Source organism: Lycorma delicatula, chromosome 5 (genome assembly GCF_047948215.1).
Source record: "Lycorma delicatula isolate Av1 chromosome 5, ASM4794821v1, whole genome shotgun sequence".
NCBI classification, from domain to species: Eukaryota; Metazoa; Arthropoda; class Insecta; order Hemiptera; family Fulgoridae; genus Lycorma; species Lycorma delicatula.
In genome coordinates this window covers 152,708,675-152,734,201 of record NC_134459.1, presented here as the reverse complement: position 1 = coordinate 152,734,201, position 25,527 = coordinate 152,708,675, and the positions used below count along the sequence as shown (strand labels likewise).

The 25,527-nt window shown below is 31.5% G+C and overlaps 1 protein-coding gene across 1 annotated transcript in view; it reads left to right on the top strand.

The window, feature by feature from the left end:
• LOC142325772 (testis-specific serine/threonine-protein kinase 3-like) overlaps window positions 1-23,920 on the top strand; it is a 43,442-nt gene extending 19,522 nt beyond the window's left edge. Inside the window, exons 5-6 of the mRNA XM_075367803.1 lie at window positions 4,092-4,454; window positions 23,909-23,920. Of these exons, the coding sequence (XP_075223918.1) occupies window positions 4,092-4,454; window positions 23,909-23,920 (375 nt within the window). The remainder of the gene's footprint in view (window positions 1-4,091; window positions 4,455-23,908) is intronic.
• The last annotated feature ends 1,607 nt before the right edge of the window (window positions 23,921-25,527 follow it).

The window sequence follows — 25,527 nt, the reverse complement described above, 5'->3', positions numbered from 1 at the left end:
CTATATACAACTGGGTTCACCCTGTTGCCCAGAGGACATAGTTTGAGACTCCCTACGTAAAGCCATCCATCCATCGGCACGATAGATCTTGGTTACACGTTGTGTTTCGTAAGGTGTCGCAACAACACCGAGTGTAAATGTAAGAAGAAACAGAGTAAGATGTTGTTGTGTTGCTGTATAAGGGTATATGTTATAATTTTTGTGGTGTGGTAAATGCGTATGTGTAGAGTCCAAGGATCTGCAGCTCTGTGTGTAGTGGAAAGAATGGTTGCAGTGGCCGTGGAGACGCCAACCCCCAAAATCTTAAAAAGTAAGCCTCCTCGTCGGGGATCTCATATTCAGTCTTCGGCACTCTATTACTCCGTGGGCGGACAACTTCAGGACAATTTATTGCTGAGAACAATTGAGTAAATCTCGACAAACCACAACACTTTTTGAGGTGTGAGAGTGCTCTGAGGATCGACACTTAGAGCAGTAAACTAACCTATTTTGTTTAATGTAAGAATCTTCTGCGACTGGATGTCGTTCGTCGTCTCGACGTAAAGACCGTTCAATGTTCTTCGTATTTCCTTTACTGGGCCTTCAGCGCAATTAGTTATTTCGAATAAGAAAAGGGCTTACCCTCGAGAAATCACCATTTTTCTTCGTAATCACAAGTTACTTAGGTCTTGATGAACTGCGACTATTATAATAGACGCAAACATCTTACAAACATGACGTTACTGTCTTATTGACGTACGAATTAATTTTATTCTTGACGACCCACTATTATGAACATAGCAGTTTAATTTAAAACCGATTATCGATTTGAATTTAAATTAACATCTTTTAGAAAATTCCTGAAGATGGAGTAACAGCTCCAAAAGTAATAGGATTTACACTTTTTAAATTGTTTCTAAGTGGAAATTTATTTTATACAATTTGTATTTATACAATTGTATTAATACCATCCGTGCCAAATGCTTAGTAAATTAAATCTAGAGAGGCTTCTTTCTGATTAAGTACCTAGGTCCAGTACATGTTCTTCTTTAATCGCTTTACATGTTCCCCATCGTCTAAGAGGTTAACAACTAGATAGTTTACCTGATTGTTAGTATTTATTTTGTTTCTGGTTGCAAATCGATCGACTTCCTATCGAAAACACGGTAACCCTCAGTACTCGTGAATTTCGTTGTTCCGTACGATTCATGGCGCCTATGTAATGCATCTCGCAAATTTATTCTGGAAACGTTGAGTAATTTCTACATTGCTGGTAGTCGCCGTACGCCAGAGTTTGTTCCGTTTGTTCCGTATATTTAGAATCCCGTTGTACAAAATTAGTTTGTTAGATAGGGATAGTAGCGATTTCCTGCTTAATAACCCGTATAGCTTCTTAAATACATCCAGCTGTTTTCTTTTCCCCTTAATGCGAACCTTCCATATTAGACAACGATCTAGGTGAATACCATACACTTTCAGCTCGCGGGATGTAACCACCGTCTAGATAGATTTCTGGGAAGTTACCTTTTCTTATGGCGAATGTTATACCAGTCGATTTCACTTAATTTACCTTTGTTTTTCCATTTTTGCAGTTATTTAATTGTTAAAAACTAATTATTGTATTTTAACGAGTTAATAAATGAAATAATTAATCGTTAATAAATAATTAATGAATAATAATTTTTATTATCTTTCAGTGTAATTAAACATTTCCTTTTACACGGCATATACAATCAAGCATGAAATTTTGGGTATGAAGTTCGTTAAAATAATTGGCGCTAATTTTTTCCATGTTTCATGAACAGAATTGCTTGATACACAAAAAAAATTTTCGATCTTTTAAAAATTAAACAGTACAGTTAATTTTGTAAATCGTAATTATAAATTATAAAATTTTTCACATTAATTATCAATGTTTATATTATACTAGCTCCCCGTCGCAGCTTCGCTCGCGCTATATGTTTACTTGCGTTTCGTGTAGCGGTCAATCGTTTTATTCTATGTTTTTTAGTCAAATAACCGGAGACAGGTGTAGCCAGTCACACATACAGTAATGTATGCTTAGTTAGTTAAGCCAAAACACCGTATACCTTCGCAGCCCCTTAATAAAATCGGAATTTAAAAAACCCGAAAATAATTTTTAGTTATCTGAAGAGAATTTGCAAGTTCAAATCTACTGAATATCTCGTTTACTGTAATCAGGATTGGAAAAATTTATAATCATTTTTCAAAACTTGTTTTACCTTTCTTCACCTCCTTTCAATGTCGAATTTCAAAAATCTAGAAATTGGTTTATTCTCATGAGGAGATTACACTCACCATAAATCAAGTTGATTTTGTTACAGAGAAATTAAAACAATAGCAGGGTTTCAAAATAAATTCAAAAATTTATTTTAATCCTTGAAACTCGTAATTTCAAAAATTTAGAAACTAGTTTTTAGATATTCACATGAAGATAACACAAAAAAAATTGATCTCTGATAGCTTCATTTGTTACCGAGAAATTAAAAACATGATAAATTTCATTGTTACTTCATTTTACCCCTTTAAACTCAGAATTTAAAAAAATCCTTTCTGGATTTACACCTTTCTAAATTTAGTGTGCAGTTAACACCGTAAGAAGAAATTGTATATAAATCCATCAGTTTATCTTCAGTATTTTTTCTCGGCGCTGATTATGGATCACTCACGATAAGTTTTCTTCAATTTCAATACTTAGATAATTCAATAGACTTCTATTGAAAGTATCTCTACTGAAAAATATCTTGAGAGCGGGTCACTGCAAGAGAGGAGCATGAGAATTTAGCGGTTCAACACCTAGCGGCCCGAATGAGAAGTGCAGCACCGTAACGGAATATTTATTATTTACCCGTTTTAATAAATAATTCTTCCTTTTTAGATAACATTTCCGAATAACGTTAGTCTGTTAGATCAAGAGTACATCGGATGCAAGCAAAAGTTACCCTTCAACCTACTAACAAAATACCTCGTTTGAATTTTGAAAATGGGACGATTGTTTGCAGAGATATTATAAGGGAACCCCATTGCACCTCCCAAAACAGCGCCTCAGGGGCACCCCGTTTGTTACCACTTGATGGTGATGGTTGGTCAATCCTCTTATTAGGTGCTCGAAACTTCACCACTCTAGCCTCACACGCAGTTCCCACGGGAAGCTCGTATTATTAAACTGAGTTTTTTAAAATTTATTTAATATTTTTTTAACATAAATTTAATTTTAATATTTTCGTAATATTATTATTCATTTGATGGATTCCATCATTCAGTTCAAGCCCAGCTCACAGTTCACAGTTCATTAAAGTTTGTGCTTCAACCGGCAAATCCACTACTACATATATAAATTTTTTTTCGAGGTGAAATATATCCAAAATCCTTCTCGGTTATGCCAACAAAACATGGGTAAAAATTTAGTAGCGATATATCAAGTTGTTTTTTCGTTTATCCCGAACAAAATAAAATATCTTCCTCTTTATCTAACAGTATAGATTTCTGATTTTAACACGAATATTCTAATATCAACGTACATTGTACTGCAATATTTCAAATGTAGGTAGACTACAATCTCATCTCGATGTAAAATTTTTTTATTAATTTTATCGATTTACATCAAATACAGCTGATGTAAGAACTAAACACGGTTAAAAAATAGATTGTTTTAAAATTTTTCCTTGCTCCTAAATGGTTTCAATGCACATTTTACATAGTACATAACTACAATTTAAAATCCACATTTTGACCTTTCTTAATCAAATTTTTTCTTTCACAAAGAAGGTATCAAATATTTAAAATTACTAACTTTTAGCATAAAAAATAAATATTTTTATAATTGTAAAAAATCAACTGAATGTTATTATATGAAGGTGTAGTTGTCTAATTTACAATCGTTAACTGTGCTTAAAAAAAAAATTTTATCCGACATTAATTTTTTTGTTTAGTAATAATTTTTTACATTAAAAAACAATCGTAATACATAGATATAAAAATAGGTTATCAAGATACAATGTCTTTTCAGTAAATAATATTTCATCATCCCCCTCAGATACCTTCTAAAGTTGAGATGTATCGATGTTGATATCTTTATGCCGCTGTCATAGGTGGTGGAGAAATTATCACCTCAAGTGAAGAATACCAATTTCGCCCTCCTGGAGCCAGATATTGCCAAAAGATGGAAAATAGACAGTCTTATGAATAGCGAATGGTTCGGAATGGATCCTAGATTAAAAACGATGACTACACAAGAAAAGAACGCTTTACAACAAGCTCAACAAGCGATGGCTACGTTACTCGAAAAAGGAGCGAAATCATCTCGTCAACAATCGTTTCGTACCGATGGCAGAACCGGATCGCGTGTAACCACTCAAGTACAAAGTGCTGTAAATAATGAGGCTGCTGGCTATTCTCAGGTGACGGTCATTAAAAGTAATGAACCGACAGCTGCATCTTCTAAAATGGATACGGTTTATCAATCTGAAGAAGATTTAACTGCTATGGAGGATACAAATAAAAAATCTACCGGAAAACCAAAATAAAACCTTTAAAAATTGTAAAACAATTTATAAACTATTGAAAAAAAAAAGAAAAACGAAGAAATTAAGAAAAGATTTGAAGAAATAAATAAAACTTTATAATGTACAACTTAATTTTTATTACATACCATAAATAAAACAGAAATTTAGATTTATTGAAACATAAAATATGAAAGATCTCTCTTTTCTTTTTAGAATTTTACAGAATTATTTGTTATAAAAAATTACGTTTTACATTACAATCTTTGAAAAAGTTGAATAAAAGAGTTTAATCGACTGAAATATACAGATAGAATAGATAGTTAAACTATTTTATTTTTCCAATTTTAATATTAGTTTTTTAAATAAGAATTTTTTTTGGCGGTTGACTATCCACACTAAGGAAAAAACTACATTATAAATGCGATTATTTTGATGACGACAATCAATCCAAATTATAATTACAACATGATTTTTCTCATGCCATTTTCATGATTTTTCTCATGCTACCAACATATTTTTCAGTAGAAAATTTTTCAGTACTCAAAATGGCAGTGAGAAAATCAAAAGAAAATTCAAGTATAACTGTGTAAGATTTAACGATAGAGAAAACTTATACTTTAATTTGATGTTCAATTTGTCTTAAAAATAGTCATTTCATCCATCAGTCCTTTAAATAGTTTAAAACTATTTTTGACAGTAACATTTTTTTTTTTTAACAATATTTAATGTTAAAAAAAATGATTTTTTTTAAATAAATTTTTCTAGATGTGTATTGATGGACTCATACAAACCCAAAATACTTATAAGATTTATTTTTTAAATTTTATTATTACAACATCTAGTATAGTACATATGTCCGGGCTAAAGGTGTGTAAAAGTAAAAGTAGAAAACCATTCGCTGTAATCTCTTAAATGTATGCTCAATTGACAGGAAATATCTTCAAGCTTTGTTCTGTATACTTATATATTTTCAAGGTCAGCGGATCAGGTCATACGTATGCTCAGGTAATCCAACTCACAATGCAATTGTAGTTAGTCGAGATGTGTACCCCGCAATAGAAGGATCAATGCGTGCTTTGGTTAACGAAGTTTCAATCGGTTATAGTTGTTCAACAGCGTATACGAACTGAATGGAATATCGATCCTTCAACATCCAATTCTATTCGTCAGCGAGATACAAATTTAAGAGAGACTGGATATTTCGTTTCACAACTTGAAAATCATCTATATTAACGAGATTGTGGATCGTGTACACGGTGCATTTACTGCTAGTTCTTGAAATTCGATTAGACGGGACAGTTACGAACTGCAAATTCTTCGTTCCACTGCTCACGACAAATTACAAATCCTTCATCACATTAACAGTAATGTTCGCCGTCTACGATATCAGTTTGCTGCAGACGTAATGCACCGTATCGAAAAAAATCAATTATCTTATTATGTTGTTATTTAGGGATGAGGCGACCTTTCATACGTGTGGGAAAGTTAACGACACAATCACCAAATTTGGGACCCTAAACCCCCCCCCCCCCCCGGTAGTAATCGAAAATGAAAGAGACACACCGTAATCAATGTCAGGTTAGAACTGTACAAAAATGGAGTCATCTGTCCGTTTTTTTTTCCTGGAGCCCACTGTGAGAGGACACGTGTACCTCGGCACGCTTGAGGACTTTGCTGTTTCTCAGATTCTTGCTGGCTTCATTTTCCAGTAAGATGGTGTACCATCACATTTTCATCGAGATGTTACCATTTTTTTGAACAACAATTTCCCCGGATGTTGGAGCGGATGAGGAGGTCCTATTGCATGACCACTTTGATCTACAGATATTACTCCTTTGGACGTTTCTGCTCGAGAATTTATTAAAAGTTATGTGTACCAAAGAAAATTTTGAGGTTTGAACGTTTTAAAACAAAGAATTTTGAAACTTCACTAACGTACATTAAAAATTGGTGGTTGCTGTGTTAATTAAATTTTTTTTTTTGTCTTCAGTCATTTGACTGGTTTGATGCAGCTCTCCAAGATTCCCTATCTAGTGCTAGTCGTTTCATTTCAGTATACCCTCTACATCCTACATCCCTAACAATTTGTTTTACATATTCCAAACTTGGCCTGCCTACACTATTTTTTCCTTCTAACTGTCCTTCCAATATTAAAGCGACTATTCCAGGATGCCTTAGTATGTGGTCTATAAGTCTGTCTCTTCTTTTAACTATATTTTTCCAAATGCTTCTTTCTTCATCTATTTGCCGCAATACCTCTTCATTTGTCACTTTATCCAACCATCTTCTTTTCTTCTCAGATACTCCGATTGTCCAAGCTTCACTTCCATATAAAGCGACACTCCAAACATACACTTTCAAAAATCTTTTCCTGATATTTAAATTAATTTTTGATGTAAACAAATTATATTTCTTACTGAAGGCTCGTTTCGCTTGTGCTATTCGGCATTTTATATCGCTCCTGCTTCGTCCATCTTTAGCAATTCTACTTCCCAAATAACAAAATTCTTCTACCTCCATAATCTTTTCTCCTCCTATTTTCACATTCAGTGGTCCATCTTTGTTATTTCTACTACATTTCATTTCTTTTGTTTTGTTCTTGTTTATTTTCATGCGATAATTCTTGCGTATGACTTCATCTATGCCGTTCATTGTTTCTTCTAAATCCTTTTTACTCTCAGCTAGAATTACTATATCATCAGCAAATCGTAGCATCTTTATCTTTTCACCTTGTACTGTTACTCCGAATCTAAATTGTTCTTTAACATCATTTAATGCTAGTTCCATATAAAGATTAAAAAGAAACGGAGATAGGGAACATCCTTGTCGGATTCCCTTTCTTATAAAGGCTTCTTTCTTATGTTCTTCAATTATTACTGTTGCTGTTTGGTTCCTATACATGTTAGCAATTGTTCTTCTATCTCTGTATTTGAACCCTAATTTTTTTAAAATGCTGAACTTTTTATTCCAGTCTACGTTATCGAATGCCTTTTCTAGGTCTATAAACGCCAAGTATGTTGGTTTTTTTTTTCTTTAATCTTCCTTCTACTATTAATCTGAGGCCTAAAATTGCTTCCCTTGTCCCTATACTTTTCCTGAAACCAAATTGGTCTTCTCCTAACACTTCTTCCACTCTCCTCTCAATTTTTCTGTATAGAATTCTAGTTAAGATTTTTGATGCATGACTAGTTAAACTAATTGTTCTGTATTCTTCACATTTATCTGACCCTGCTTTCTTTGCTATCATGACTATAACACTTTTTTTGAAGTCTGACGGAAATTCCCCTTTTTCATAAATATTACACACCAGTTTGTATAATCTATCAATCGCTTCCTCACCTCCACTGCGCAGTAATTCTACAGGTATTCCGTCTATTCCAGGAGCCTTTCTGCCATTTAAATCCTTTAATGCTCTCTTAAATTCAGATCTCAGTATTGTTTCTCTCATTTCATCCTCCTCAACTTTCTCTTCTTCCTCTATAACACCATTTTCTAATTAATTTAAAAAAAAATTTAATTATGTTAACTGATTCTCTTAATATAAGCTGTCACTTTTGGTTACCTTTCGCCCGGACACCCTATAGTTTTAATAAGAATAATGTTGAAGATGATTAAAGTAAGCTGTCTATCAATCTCTGTCAATATCTGACATTGATTTTTAATTTTTAATAGAATTATATAATCATGATCACAATGTGATCTTTTCTTTTTTTTAACAAAAATGTACAACTTCAGTACTTTCATGTTGTATGTGAAACGAATATAAAAATATTCTGAGAAACATTTTAGTTTACGAATAAAAATATTTGAATGAAATTTCTTTTAAAACTTCATTCAATACCTTTAAAATAATTTGCGAAAAAAATTTATTTAGTGTTTTGTAGACAACAGACCTTCATAAGTCTCCAATTTTTTTTTAATAAGAAACTATTATCACAGGCTATAAACCTCCTTTTTTTAAAATGTCTATTGATTTTTTCTTTTATTGAACTAAAATCGGAAATAAAGTTTTTTTGTATTATCTAATTTCAAACCTCATACGAGGTAATACTCTATAATATTTACGAGGTAAACCACGTAAATACTATACGACATATATCGTGATTAGTTGAAAAAAAGGATTATCTTCGTTAAATTTTAATACGTAAAAAAATGCAATGTGTGTAATAAGGAGTATTATAATAAATATGCGATTTAAATAATTTACAAAATAGTCACATAATTTACCTTTAATCAGGACAGAAACAGTAACTTTCCCGTCTATATTCTAAATTTCGAACAGTTCCCCACTCCCGCCTGCGAAGGAGGCTTTATAGCTTCGCGATAGAAGCACGGCAGCAAGAATGGCACGCCACGACTAAGGATAGGTCCTTGTATAGATTTATACAGGACTCGGGGGGATGGTACGCCACTAGTTCGTTTTTAGGGGCAACGGGTGCCCAGGTGCTCTCCAACCACGCGAACTTGAACCGATATTTGTTTCAGTTCCGTCAGGCAGCTGATGAGCTGTGCGTCTGCAGAGAGGTCCAGTCGAACAAACACATGATGTTCGACTGCCCAGCTCTTGGGGGACCAGAACTCAGGCCACTCTGGAACTCAATGTGGCAAGAGCCGCATTGTCGGACCGCGTGGTGTTCTTGATGTCGTTGGTTTGTTAAATCGGCATCAGTAGTTATTTAAGGGAAATGACTCCTACCAGGAAGCTACCTGAGAGATATGGCTGGTCATCAGCCAAGTAAATTTCCAAGCGCTTTAAAGTGGTGGACAGGTACTTGCTGGGATTCAGCGACCTAGGCGTGGCAACGAATTGCTGTCTTGACGATATAAATTTATTTATTGAAGTCATATATATATTTTAGTAGTTGATGGGGTGCACCTACATACATTTTATTTATATATGACAATTGAGCGGTTGGGACATGTAAGCCGGTGGTGTATGGCACCGCGCTTAGTCTACTCATGCTATTAGGTAAGCTCTAGGAGCAATTAGGACATTGGTCCCTAAACTGTTCCGAGGTTCAGTAGCCGTTTGTGCAAAGACATTCGGTCTTACGCTTTAGGGCGACCGAATGGAGTAGTGGCGGGAGAAAGGCCAAGTCAGCCAATTCCCTCTATATAGCAGCTATAGGTAAGTATCTATACTACTGACAGTATCAAAATTGGGTATATCCGGTTTTCACCGAATCTTGACAAACTGACCCTTAAGGACCCCAGAAAGCCGAAAAATGGCATCGAAATTTCCGCGACAAAATGTGCGTACATGGGTATGGTTTTTTTTATTAAACTAAAAATCTTTTTTCAAATTTTTTTAATCGAAATAAATTTTTTCTTTATTGAACCAAATGTATGTTGGCGGGTAAATACCCTTATATCTCCAGAACTACTTAAACGATTTTCACCAAATTAGGTATAATATTACTATAGTAGGAGGAGCATTGATGCTATTAACATTTAAATTTCATAAAGGTAGGGGATACAGGATACAGGCGGAAAAACGAAACCGTCTCCAGATTTTACATAAATAAGGTTATATATTTTTTTGATAATTTTGTGAATATTAATAAACAACTTTTGTAAATACAAATTTTTTTGTTAAATTTCATCCCACCCCTAAAAATAGTTTTAATTTTGAAGAGTTAAAGAAGACAGTACAAGGGGTGATTTTCGTTCCATTTTTTAAAATACTAGTATTTTTATGAACAATTATAAAAAAAAGTTTTCTATATAAAAATGTTTTTGCTAAATTGCACCGCCACTCCAAAAAATAGTAATAAATTTTAAACGTTGTAGAAGGCAGTACAGTGGGTCTTTTTCGTTGCAGTTTTTTCTATTAGCATTCCGTTGGATTCACAAATTTGTTTCCCACAAAGTGGGGTCTTAACCGGTCATCCCCCATACACACTCCACATCCTACTTAAAGACCGGAATACTGCTGTACTCGCTTGCTATGCTGTGACGTCACAGGTGAGAGGTAGAATTAAATAAACGAATAATATTTAAGGTATACAAATTTATTTTAAGTGGCCACTAGTACCGCCACACCCGCGCGAATGAAATACGGCATGTGCGCGCACCTTAGTTAGAATCATTGAATTAAATAAACAAAAAATATCGTATTTAAATAAAATGATAAATATTTTAAATTAAGTTGTATGTGTAAGCGCCGTGCCTCAGAAAAAAGCCAAGTGACATGAAAGTCCTGCAACTGTGTTGTCAACTTTTTTACATCGTTATAATTTTTATGGTAAATTTTAATTATTAATTTGTAATCATTTACTGTGGTACTATTGTGTCCCGGCGCTGATAACGATACCTCGTTATGCGTCCAAGGGAAAAAATTTTTTTTTAAGAATCGTATCAACTTATTTTATATTGATTGGCAATGAAGGATTATTGTTGACATCTTTACAATATATTAGTAAATTTTGCACACTTATATTGTCACAAAATATGTAAAAATACGTCTTTGGTGAAAATTATTTCATAAACTATAAAAATGTTCAAGATTACGTACAGTATAACTAATTATGTATAGCACGGACTGCTCTACACATTTTAAATACAGGGTGTCCCATATAAAACGCAACCCATCAATCACTCATCCATGAAATTTCAAAAGTCAAGCTTACTCCCCTACTCGTTACTGAAATGGACTCGTTCAACATCTGAACATCGCAGCAACGCAGTAGAACACTACCGATGGTAACAACAATGCAATCATAACGTTCAGTGTATTGCTAGAGACAAGATGGTGTTTTCGCTAAATGAACGTGTTTTCATTGTCGAGTCTTACTACAGTACGAAATCAGCGGTTGCAGTGCAAGATTTGTTTCGCCATAAGTACCCAGATAAACCAACTCCTAACAAAACATCAGTATTAAGGTTAGTTGCAAAATTTAGAGAGACCGGTTCTGTTAATAACAAGGAACACAAAAGATCTGCGTCAGTGTTGGATACAGATACAGTCGCTGAAATCAAAGACCGATTACTCGCCTCGCCAAATAAATCGATCAGACGTTTGTCTGCTGAAATTAATTTGTCTAAATCGACTTTTCATCGGGCGACCAAACAATTACGACCTTATCGCATTCAAACGGTTCATCGACTTCTTGAGCCCGACAAAGAAAAACGGCTACAATATAGTCAACGATTCCGTCGATTTCTCCGTGAGGGAATTAATTTTATGGATTCGTTATTTTTCACAGATGAAGCACGGTTTCATTTGGATTTTACGTAAACTGCCAAAACAGTAGAATTTGGAGTGCTGAAAATCCCCACGTTTATCACGAAAAACAATTACACCCGCAGAAGTCGGGCGTGTGGTGCACGATATCACGGAAGAAAATAATCGGTCCTATTTTTTTCGAGTACACCATCAATGCAGAACGATATCAGGATATTTTATTTCAGTTCATTGCACTCTTGGAAGAGGATGACAGACACTGCTGGCTACAACATGAAGGTGCGACATCGCACCACGCAGGTTCAACTTCTGATTTCGTCGAGGAATTCTTTGGTAATCGTGTTATCGGTCGAGGCTTGTGGCCACCAAGATCTCCAGATTTGACTGCGGTGGATTTTTTTCTACGGGGTTACCTCAAAGAAAAAGCCTACAGTAACGAATACTTGAACAATTGAAAGTCAATACTGAACAAGCTGTATTAAATATCCAGCCACAAACTTTGAAAAAAGTTGCAAGAAATGCTGTAAAAAGAATTGAAGCTTGTATTCAAGAAGATGGCGGCCACTTCCAACATTTACTCTAAATGTAAGGTAATGGATGGTAATAATAAAACTTACATTTACATTTACATATGCCTTTTTATTATTTCAATACCTACCAATATAAAGTTGGGTTGCGTTTTATATGGGACACTCTGTTTGTTTTCTTTACTACCTAACAAATGCAAAGAAAAACTAATATTTATTGCCAATTATTTCATAATTTGTCAAATTCATTTACGCCAATTTTTTGTGGTGGTTTTTTTTATGAAGGAGCGGGCATCAATAGCTAAAAGATACCATGCCTTACCGGGATTCGAACCCGGGACCTCTGCACAAGGTGTCGAGACATTACCTCGTCACGACTGAACCACGGAGGTCGGCAGATATGTTTTTCAAACTTCATAATTTTGATAAAATTTATATTTAAGCAAATTGTTATATTTTTACACGTATTTTAAAAATGCAAATCAAATTTCATTATTATTTTTATGAATTAAAAAAAAAATAGTTTTTAATAAATGTTCTAATACATTAATTTTACGTAGTATATTAGTATGGTGAAAGGAATTTTCATAAAGTATGGAGAAAACTAATATAATTAACTAAGCTCTTCAGACTATCAACAAAATATTGTTTGTAGAATTTACACATCGACAATATTTATATTTTTACCACGAAAATAGGAAAAATAATATATGTCCATTAATAGTCATTAAAACTGGTTTTAATTAATTCCTATTTATGGTTGAATATCTTGACTTATTTTACATAAATACGTATACAATCTTTCTGCAGTACAAATGACGATCCAATTATTAGAAGCTACTACTAACTGCGAGAAATGAGCATTTTAACGTAATTCAATTTTTTGTCAGTGAAATTAAAATTATGACAATTTACATATTTTATATCTTTAATAGAACAGAAATTAATTTCAAGAGTAATTTTGATCCAATTATGAAAATTAAATCCTCTACTTTAATAATAGCACGGTATATGCATGTCGATCGCTTAATATATTTTTATGCGATATAAAAATGTTATAAAAGTAAGAAGCTGATGGTTTTAAAACTTCAGTAGATGTATGTCTAGACAGGATAACATCAATACACATGCTGATATTTTTATGCGGCTGTCACAGGTGGCCGGGAGAGACTATCGGATCATATGAAGACAGGTTGCGTGAAGCATATTAGAAGCGAACACATAGGTGAAACGTCAAACAGTTACCGATTTGCAAATGGTGTATACAGAACTAAAATCTAATTTAATAACATTTCTTCGCTAGTATGTCATTTGATGATGACTCCCTCAGTCGCACAGAGAGACAGAGAAATAGAACTGATTATTCAAACATCGATAACAGCATTCCAAAATGATGCAGTAGAAAATTCCATTTTAATAATCAGTTATTATATTATACTATATTAATTAGTCATGTACATCAGTATTCAACGACCAGAATAAATACAGAAATTTTGTGAAACTCAAAATAAGGTAAACGTAACAAGGAGGTTTAAAAAAAACAGAGAAAATTAAACCTACCTACTCTCAAAAAGTGTATCACCTCAAAGAAAAAAAAAATGCAAATCAAATTTAATTTTTTTTAGATTAAAAACAAAGAAATATTCATTTTGACACTGCAATTTTTTTTCATTAGAACATGATAATAAAAAATTTACTGGAACTAATAATACTTTCTATTCCTACAATTTTTAACATGTTTTGTTAAATAATTTAAGAAACTTCGTAATACAATATTAAGAGAAAAGTCGGAAATTCTATAATTTTCCCGGCTACGTCAGTCAAGTTAGGCAATTTTTTTTACATCAAAATCCTCAATAAAAAAAGCAATAACCAAAATTTTAATTTTAGTATTTTAGCATCACAATTTCGAAGTATGTTTTCATTTTTTTGAAAATTTGAGGGCCCATGCATCAACAAGATTTTTTTTTTATATCCACTGAAATTGATTTTAAATAAACTAAAATCGAAAATAAAAGATTACATTTTAAAAATTAAAAGAATTGGGTTTTTTTAAATCTGGGAATTTTTCTTTTAAATTTAGGCGCTCCCCCATCAGGGGATGGATATTAAGCTATTGTAGTGACTTTATAGTTTAAGAAACTATGTTTTAAGTATTAAAAAATTTAAAACTGCGAAATTTTTTTTCATTTTGGGGGCACCAGTAAGAGAGGGGAAGAATTTGGTAAAATTAATTTTTAGAAAATAATCCCTAAGTGGTGATAATAAATTTACAGAGAGAATTTTTTAAAATTGTTTAAACAATACAAAGATCCAGCCATAATTCGAAATAGATATAGCTATAAATCTATTTATATAGTTACATATATAAATAGATATAGCATATAAAAGAAATTTATTTAGATAACTTACAAATTCGGTTGAGGTCTCACTTCACTGCAAACCAGTAATCTCTATATCATGAGATAGGGGATCACATGTATTGGAATTGGTAAAATTTTAAGCATAAACTAGCACCACTAAATGAATGGTAGAACCAGTAGAACTAAAAATGAAACAGCGCATGCGCAGAGGTAAGTGAAAGAGTAGGGATAAACTTGAGTAAAATAAACATCCCTAACATCATGATTATCACGTAAGAATACAATGGTTTTATTTAGTTCCCAGCATCTCATTCTACGGCGCTAGAGTATGCTTCAATATTGAATAATTAATTGTATTTTATGCCATAAGGTCCCCTATCCAGTTATATAGAGATCAGTGCGCAAAACACATTAAGTTTTGACTCGCGCAGTTCATTAGTACCGAATTCATCCATCAACATTGTCACCAGTGTAACAATGTAACAATGTAACAATGTATCCATTAGAAATGGGTACATTTACTGGTGCGGAACGTACTCACTGTGTGTTTTGATTCACAGTCAGCTACTGCAGTTCAACGTAATTTTTGTAGAGTATGGTAGGGAGCCTTGGTAGGCACACAATTTACTCTTGGTACAAAATCGTCGTTGATACAGGTTTTTGTGTCTAAGCAAACAAAGACTGGACGACCCATGTTTCTTCCAGGAGACAACAATAAGTGGTATGGTTTATCTGGACGTGCTTCAAAATAATTTAATTTCTTTGTTAGACAATGATGACAAAGGTGGACGCCATTACTATCAACAAGACGGGGCATTACCTCACTACCGCCTAGAAGTCTGAGCTTTTCTTGATACTGGATTCCCAGTTGGTCATGAAGGTTCAATTGCATGGCCACCTCGCTCTCCAGATTTGACCCCTTTACATTTTTTCTTGGGGTTTCATTAAAGACAGGGTTTATGTACCACATTTATTTGTTGATCTTGTTGACTTCGAATTAACGCTGTGGCTGCAAAGGTAACGCCGGACTTGCTGACTACAGTCTTGAATGAAATCGATTTACGCTTGGATGTATGTTGCATTACAAATGTCATATCGAACCAAAGAAATGTTGGGTGATGAACTTGAGGAACAAAGGAACGAACAAAAGGAACAAAGCAACTTGAGGAACAAAGTGAGAAGTTGGGGGGGTGTATTTTTCTAGAAATAAGACCTCAACTGGATCTATAAGTTATCACAGGTGTTAGAGCAGCATATATTGCCAGAGCATGGTAAATAATAACATATGTAAAAATTTACTTATAAGAAATTTAGATTATCTTACAATAAACATCTCTCAATCAGCCAGGTCATAGAAATCTGAGTTATAGTGGTGGTACCAACATAAATAAGGAGATATCCATCATCTTTTATAACTTTTTTTTTTTTTTTTTTTTTATTAGTAAAATATAAAAATGAATTTTGTGTTATTTATAATATACAAATCAGACTAAATTAAATGTAATCAGTAGTGTTTGTTAATATTTAACCCTTTTCTCATTGAAAATTATTTTCTCATTACTATTTATTATTTGGAAAAAATGTACAACCATTGCAAAAACAATTTTAAGCTTAAAATTATTATGGGATATCAACAAGAATTGTGAAACTCCAATTTTTGGGAACAGCTTCATCAAAATCATTCATTTTCAACGGTACTATTTTACAGTAAACTTAAAAAATTTAATGCCCTTTTACGAAGAAAAATCCAATTGAGAGCAACCCTTTGGGATTGTTAATCAGATTCAAACATACTTCAGGGTTTTTTACGAAATGATCTGCCACTTTTCATGAAACTAAAAACTCCAACATACATACATAAACATTATATATTAAATAAATTTGTATTTTTAAATCCAGGTAACCTTAAAAAACTAAAAACACAAAATCCTACTGGATATTAATAATGTAGATATGTTCCCTTTGTTACTATAATGTATATATATATATAAAAAACTAACTTTAAGTAACAGATGAAAAAACCTATGTAAAAAGAGTTGGAACTCATCACTGATACCATGCATAAGAGGAGACTAGGATTCTTTGGACATATCATGAGAACGAAAGATTCAAGACTTCTGAAACAGCTAGTACAGTACAATCTTGAATAGAAAATCACCAAAACTAGATGCAGATGGATCAGAGAAATAAGAGAGTTTCTGAAGGAAACTGGCCTTACACCAAAAGACATCACAGTTAAAATAAAATTAAACAAGAAAATCAAAGACAAAAATACTCGCATCACACTAACAAGAAAATACTACTCATAAACATCTTGAACACTAGAAAGGCCACAAAGATCAAAACGTATGAAAAAGTACTGGGAAAATCGCAAGGCCCAAACAATCCCATTAAAGTTAAAGAGACTTGAAATGGACTGACTAAAGTGATCCTATGCGGTCATAAAAGATAATAATAAATATATTTCCTTCTTCTCCTGTGGGTAATTACGCAATCAGGATTTTCTTAAAATTTATAATTCTTAGAACTAGTCAAACTTGCTAACAAAATATTTTTTGAAAATTTTAAATGTTGCAAATGATCATAGCAAATTTTTAGCTTTTTTTTTTGTGGAGGGGGGTCATAATTTGACTGGTTTATATTATTCTTCACTGTCTTCTGTTCATACTAATTTATTAATCTCAATATAATTACTACACTCTACATTCTCAGCTGTTTTATAATTTCTAATCTCTGCCTTGTTTATGGTTTTACAGTTTTTATCCTCTATGCACTCCACTCTCTGCTATTACCTACCTAAATTTGGAGTTTTAATAACCTTTTAACCCTCTATAAGATTCTGCCAGAAATTGCTGTCTTCTCTTATTTACATTAAGAATTTTTGATTTCATATTTCATTAATCCTATCAATATCCTTCTGCTACATCACTTTTATAAAGACCTTAATCTATTCTGTTCTGCCTTGATCATATCATGATAATAAACCAAAAAACTTATTTTTTTTTCATTAAAATATTTTAACAGACTAAAAATTTTTTTAATTTTTCATATAAAAGAGGAGGTAAAACAACCAAAATATATCAGATGAAGGGCTAATAATAATAAAAATGTTATAAATAAAACATTGTAACTACACTTCAGTAAAAACAGTGATGTTTGAATGATTATGAGCCAACAAAAGAGGAAGAAGATGAACTTTAGTAGTGAAGAGAAATTAATCTAAATTTATTAATAAATCACCAAATAATAAAAATAAATATTTAAATGTTTCTACTAGAACAAATGAATCCATCCCGCAACAAAATATATTAATCTGTGCAAGCATAATCTATATATAACTACCAAAAATTTATTAAACAACAAAAATAAATTTTATTTAGAAGAAATTTAGCGTGCTAAAATAAATTAAATCTTCAGAACTCTTAGCATAATAACCAAACAGATAATAAACAAATTAATTATTTATTCTTACTAAAGATTTCACCGGTCAAAATTTATTACATGCCTACCAATAATATTTAGACAGTTTTTATCTTGTCTATCACGTCCTGAGTGTTGTTACTTAAACTTAAATATCTGAACTACCTTTATAATATAAGCATAAGAAAGTAAGTTAAAGTAGTAAAGTTAAAGCATAACTAAACTAGGTTTTTCATTATGTATGAACCTCAGTTCTGCATCAGCCAATAATGAAGAAAAATGTCATTCAATAGTACTGCAAACCAGTCTTCGAACTACAAGGTTGTAAGCAGCCAATTACAAAAAAAATAAACACTTTTAATTCATATCAGAATAAACTTCACATCCTGGAAAAAAATAATTCTTGAATTTTTTTTAATAAGTTTAACAGTAACATCTCCAGTGTAATAAAAAGCTTATAAATTTCTCACTAAATGCTAACAATATTTTGTTATTATATTCTAAAAAATTGTTTCAAGAACAGGACTCCATAAATAGTACTTACCAGTTTGGAGAACACATGCTCAATGATGTTATAATAATGTTAGGTTTAGTTCTTAATGAAAAATAAAGATAGAACTCTGTCACCGACACTAAAAATGATTCATCAAGACAAAGAAAGAAGAATAGAACAATAACTGGGAAATGAGCAGAAGGAATTGGAAGAGTAAAGTAGAGAACAGAGATCAAAAAATAGAAATAGAAAAGGAAACTTTTAATTAGAACAAATTGTTATACAGTAATGTAGATTTAGAGGGAAAGATTGGTCAAATGAGTATGTATCAACCATTTTGGGTATGGATATGAAACAAAGCATAAGAAAATAAATAAAAGAGGATGGACTGGAAAAAAAATGTGGAAGGACCAAAAGAGAAATGAGGTTCTTATTAGATCTGCTGAGGATAGAAGAATTCTATATACAGTTTTAAGAAGAAAAGAAAATCGGACTGGACACACACTGAAAGGGAAAGGAAAGGAATATTAACAGCTTTTATTTATAAGCTAATAAATAGCTGTTAATAATAAAAAATAAAAAGTTAGTGTCAAAACAAAAAAAAAAAAAAAAAAAAAAAAAAAAACAGAATATGTATATTTTAGATGTGGGGAAACATTTTAAGAAATATTTTTCTAAAAATATTCATGTATACGTTACGCTTAACAAATTTGCTAAATCCCCGTCCAATAAACCCACTCCAATAAAATCTAAAATATGAAGGAGATTCCCAAAAAAACTTTTCTGCATTTCAGGTCTAGGGCCTATAATTTAAAAAAACTGTAAACAGTTCTTGATAGTTCTATTATATCAACTATAATCTTTCAATAGTTTTTGGAAAGATATTTTAACTGAAGGGAGATAGAGCAAAAAAAAACAAGAAGTACGTATATTTCTCGTATATACGGTAATTCAATTTTAAGAGATAAGGGGTTGATATTTTTGAATTTTTTTTTTTATTTATATATGCATTGTATGTAACAAATTCTCTTTAATAAAATTTCCTCTAAAATGGCTCTAAAGAGAATTCAAATTAGTTTTTTCGCGATATCCTACACCCTTATAACGAATTTTGAAAAAATACTTATATTTTTAATAGGTTATATGTAGAAATATATGAGCCAAATTTTGAAGAAAATCGATTTGGTTTATCCTGATATACGAATATAAGGCCAAAAGCAGTACAATACACATTATGTACCTACGCACACATGATCTTTTGGTCTACATGGACTAATTGGACCCTAAAACGTAAAGATTTGAAAAACCTCAATACCCCCAAATAATTTTTATTTTTAATTTTTTTAAATATCTCTATACATGGTTTTAATAAGAAAATATGTTATATATACCCTGTCAAAAAAGAATCAGGAATTTGTATTTTAAAAGGGTAATGATTTTTAAAAAACCCTTTTTTCCATAAAATGGTAGCACTGTACATAATTCCTGTGCCCCAAAAAAGCACGATCGGTCTACCAGTTTGTTTACAGAAGCCCGTTGGAATCAGTCCACTTCAGTAGTGCATCACGATTTTTACAATGAACAAAATTATTGAACAAAGAGTTTACCTTAAATTTTGTTTTGCGAACGGAATTTCGTGAGCGGACTCTCTAAAAAATGTTAGAAAAATCTTATGGTGATTTAGTTTTATCAAAAACACGTGCTTTACGAGTAGTACAAAGCGTTCAAGGTGGATCTTCGTCAAAGACAAACCTCGTTCTGGACGACCTTCGACCTCTTCAGCCGATGTAAACATCGAAAAAGTTAAGGACATTATGCTTGATAATCGCCATTCCAGCTTAAGAGAGGTAGCTTGTGTGACCTTAGTATCACTCACGAGTCTGTTCGATCGATTTTGGTGTATATTTTGGGCATAAGACGCGTCGCCGCCGGCTTGTTCCAAAAGAGCTCAATTTTCTTCAATAACAATACCGTGAGCATGTCTCTTTAGAAATACTGGGTCGCCCCAATTCTGATCCCACATTCATTGAACGCATCATAACTGGTGACGGGACATGGGTTTACGAGTTTGACATGCAAACAAGTCTTCAGAATGGAGGACAAAAGACCAGCCGAAACCGAAAAAAACCATCTCAAAAGTCAAGGTGATGCGCATTGTTTTCTTTGATATTCGTGGTTGGATGTATCATGAACTCATTCCAGAGGGACAGACGGTCAATAACGAATAGTATTTGAAGCGAGCGTTTGCGTGAGAAAATCCGTCATAAGTAGACAGATTTGTGGAAGAAAGATTCGTGGAATTTACACGACGATAATGCGCCACAGCATACAGCGACAATTGTGACCAAATTTAAAGCCCAAAACACAATAAGTACCGTCGATCTACCACCGTATACACTAGATCTGGCCCCTTGTGACTTCTCTCTGTTACCGAACTAAAATTGGCGCTCCGGGATACCCGTTTTGACTCGACTGAAGCCATAAAGCAAAATTCCAGCTGACGGCTATACCGGTAAGCGCCTATAAAAAGTGTTTCGAAGACCGGAAAAAAACGCTAGCATATGTGTGTCGCATCAAATGGAGCCTACTTTGAAGGCGAAAAAATAAATACTGAGATTAATAAATAAATATTGTGCGTTTTTATTTAATAATTCTCAGTACTTTTTAGACAGCGCAGCAGTATATATAAATATACACATAATTGAATAACCTTTTTGAGTTTTAGAAAATAGAATAATAACATTTAATTGTAATAAATGAGCTTTGTACAATTATAAAAAAAAAATGTACACACAAGATAATTTGTATTGTACTGCGATTACGATGAGTTTAAAAGATAAAGTAATATGATGAAAAGATAATATGATAAGACAAAAGTAATATATATTAAAGATTTAATTTTAATTGAAATAAATTATAATACAGAAATTTCACACAACTTTAATCCATAGAATTAAAATAAAATTCAAAGTAATAAATGTATAATTTATGAATATATAATTCTTTGAAATGTATTCCAATAAATTAATTGAATTATACTTTCTCTTTGACAATCTTTTGATTATTTTAATTTGTAGAAAATGTAATGAATTCCTCTCTTTTTGCGTAACGCGAAAAAGTTGACGCATTATGCATTTGAATTGCCTCCGTAAATAAAATTTATCGTTAGCATCTCATGAGGAACAACTTAAAGGATGAACTTGGCGAATTTTATCCGAATTAGAAAGCTAATTTGAAAAATTTCGTTTTAATAATATTGTTATTTTATTACAAGTTTAATTTCATATTTTAACTACAGACGTCTTCAAATTAAAAAAAAATTACCAAGCACATGAGGGCTTCTTTTATGTTGAAATTCAATAAGGAAAGAAGTTCAGAGCCCTTAGTCATTTTCAGAACTAAGCAGTTTTTGCATGAAATAAAAAGAGTAATTTTAACCACATATTACATTATATTTTGATGTAATAATTTAAACCCAAAACACTTTAAATTAATTATTTTCTTTACCACTCGCAATTTTTTTAATTGGCAATAATTAAATACAGAAAATGAAATTAATTAGGTCAGAGAATGTGTATTAGAAGGGGAGAAATAAAGGAGGAAGAGAAGCGACGAGTGAAACTGGAATGTGTAGCGTTTGGAAAATTGAAAATGTTAACTAGCAAAATTAGTAAGGAAAACAGGGCGACACTTTTTAATCAGCGTATTACTTCAATAATGACGTATGGTTCAGAGGCTTGGCCGTTAACAAAGGAGATAACAGATGAGAAAAATACAAAAAATTCAGAGAGCTATGGACAGGTCAATGTTGAAGGTAAAACTAGAGTAAGGGATTTCGGAGAAGTAATAGCTAAACACAAATGGAGATGGGCAAGGAGAATTCTCGAATGTCAACCATATGATGGGAGGAGACATAGAGGGAGACCGGTGAGGAGATGGGTGGATGATGTGAAGAGAGTGGGAGGGTGACTGAATGAGGGTGGCACAAAATTTCGAGGAATGGGACATTTATGAAGAGGCCTACGTTGTTAATTTAATGGTGATGTGTAAAAGGCTAAGTAAGAAGAAGAATTAAATACATTTCCAAAATAAATATAATTTTTAAGAAAAAAAAATGTTATTCTTTTATTACGTATTAAAAATATTTTATCAGAGACCATAAAGCTGCGATAATAAAAATGAGATAAACTGTTTCCTTTCTATTAGAAATAATAAGATTTTAATGTTATTGATTTTAAACATTTTTTTAAAAATTAAATATAAAATTACTTATTTTTTTTATACTTAAATCTTTTAATTTTTGAAGCAAAAAACAAAAAAAGCAGAAAAACATTATTAATATGAGTACAGTATAATAGCTACACAACTTCGAAAAATATGTTTTCGACTTTTTGAAAATTTGGGGCTCATGCATCAGGAAGGCTTTTTTTAATTATTAAATATTCACTAAAATTAATTTTAAATAAATTAAAATCGAATTAGGGGAGGGTACTAAGTTATTTTAGTAACTTATGTTTTAACAAAATACGTTTTGAACATTAAAAATTTGAGATTGAGAAATTTTTTTCATTTTAAAAGCTTCCATACGCAAGGGGAAGAGTTCGGGTAAAATTGATAATAAATTAAATTAAAAAAAGAATATTTTAAATTAGTAAAAAATACAAAAATACCGTTATAATTTTTAAAAAAACACAACGCTGTAATTTTCTAAGGGATGAAAATATTTGGCTATGAAAAAATTAAGATTTTTAAATGAAATTAACTCCTTACCTGAGACACGATATAACTTAAATAAAAAATAAAAAAATATATATATATAAAGTTATTTTATGGAGAAGGGTGAATATCAAATAAAAACTTTCGGTAATTCATGATCTTCATAAAAAAATTTCAACTTTTGGCTTAAATAGAAAAATATTTAAAAAAATATTTAGAAAAAGTGTCCCAAAAAAAGATTTGAAATTTTATTTCGGCCAAAACACCCCACCCCTTTCTACAATTTTTTCGAAAGTTAAATACATTTTTCCACCGAAGATAGCTCATGTCCACCAATTTTGAAGAAAATTGGCCTACCGAGTCCAGAGTTATAAGACCAAATTCAGGCGAATTACTACATTCGGACGTTCATACGCACAAATGTCCCAAATGACGTCTGAATGAACAAAACGGAGTTTAACATTTTTAATCATTTCTGCAGAGTTTAACCACATTTTCTAATTATTGATTGTTGACCATTGTGATGCAATTTTGTATTGTTTTTTACGCAATAAGATTATTATTATTATTACTATTACATCTGTCTGAAAAACATAGATTTTTTGTATTCGGGAGCACTGGAATAAAATATTTTTTCGGTGGTTTCCACAATTTATTGAAACCTATTTCTTATTTGTTAATTTTTTTATTTTTATTTTTAGGTTTCTCCTTAAGGCTTAAAACTTAAAAAGATCAATTTAAAAAAATAAATGTTTTTGACCTATCTATAGACTTTTTTTTTATAGCTATAGCAGCATTTATTGCTGTAGCCGGGAAAGTAAAAATACGCTAAGATTATTTTTTTTTAAATCGATCCAAATATGAAAACTAATAATCCTGTACATTATTTTTAAATTTCACGCTAATTTTATGTACCAAAAAATTCGGTTTTTAATGATTAAATAATTACAATAATTACGGTGAGAAATTTTACAAAACCATTTAAATACCCCTTCTTAACATAGAATGATGCAGTTGAACTGTACTCGCCTTTAATTATTTTTGTCACACACACACACACACACACATATATATATATATATATATATATATATATATATGTATATACACACACACACACAAATTATTTGTTAATCTGTAAGATTAAAAATTAGTAATTAATTAGTAAATTCATATGTGTATTTTATTAAGAAAGCTTACAGATTCCTGATTTTATCAGGAATTGCTTTATTTGCGCAATATGTAGTTGAATTAGTTGAATAATTTCTACTTCTCTCTTGATCAATAATTATAATAATAATAAATATTATTTATTAGAGTTAATTTATTTTATTGAAGTATAATAATAATAATAATAATAATAATATTAAAATTATTATCGTACTTCAGCTCCTTATTTTTAATTGACTAAAAATCTATGAAACCGTTTTTAAACTCAATATGAAAAAATATTGTTTCTTACTGACCATACATGATTAAGTCGTATAAGTAATAATAACTGCCTTAAATCGTCCAATATACTTTTTTACTGGTCCAGCACTTCTCGTAATGACTACCGTGGATTTATCCTATACAGTTTAAAAAACAGTTCATTCAAATCGGTGCGATTAGTAAAAGGTTTTGCTCAGGTAAATAAATAAAAGAGTATATAAGGGTCGAATTGAGAACCTTTTCTTTTTTGAAATCTGTTAAAAATCAATACAACTATGTTTGTGAAATAAATATAATTTAATACTTAAATACGAGTAAATGTACAAGCTTTAATTGAAGAATCAGCGAAGCCCTACCCAAAACTGAAAAATAAAGCCAAACTGAGAATGTAAAATTCATCTTTTTAACTATCTACAAAAAATTCTGTATCATGTTAACTGCAAAATTAAGTTTTATTGTAGTTAAAGAATGTAAATTGTACGATTTAATCACGATATGTAAATTGGATGTATAGAACTATTATGCGCGTGGCTTACTTGCGCGTTAATGTTATTCTTATACTGCTTATGCCTTTACTATTGACACAAACAAATTTTTGCATTCAAAACAATAATCGCTCATTAAAATAAAGTTCAACAAAAACCTAAGAAGTCGTGTACATATCGAGATTGAAGAAACAGTCAATGACCGTTATAATATATCTTAAAATATATAATTTTTTAAAACAGACTTCTAAAATGAAATAAACTATCACAACAACTAAACTTTATAAAATTTAGGTATGAAAAGAAGAAGAAACTCAACTTAAATAATAAACGGAACGTCAAGGTTAAGTATAAATTAATTACAAATTACAAAGAAAACACAAATCTTTTCATAATTTACAGAC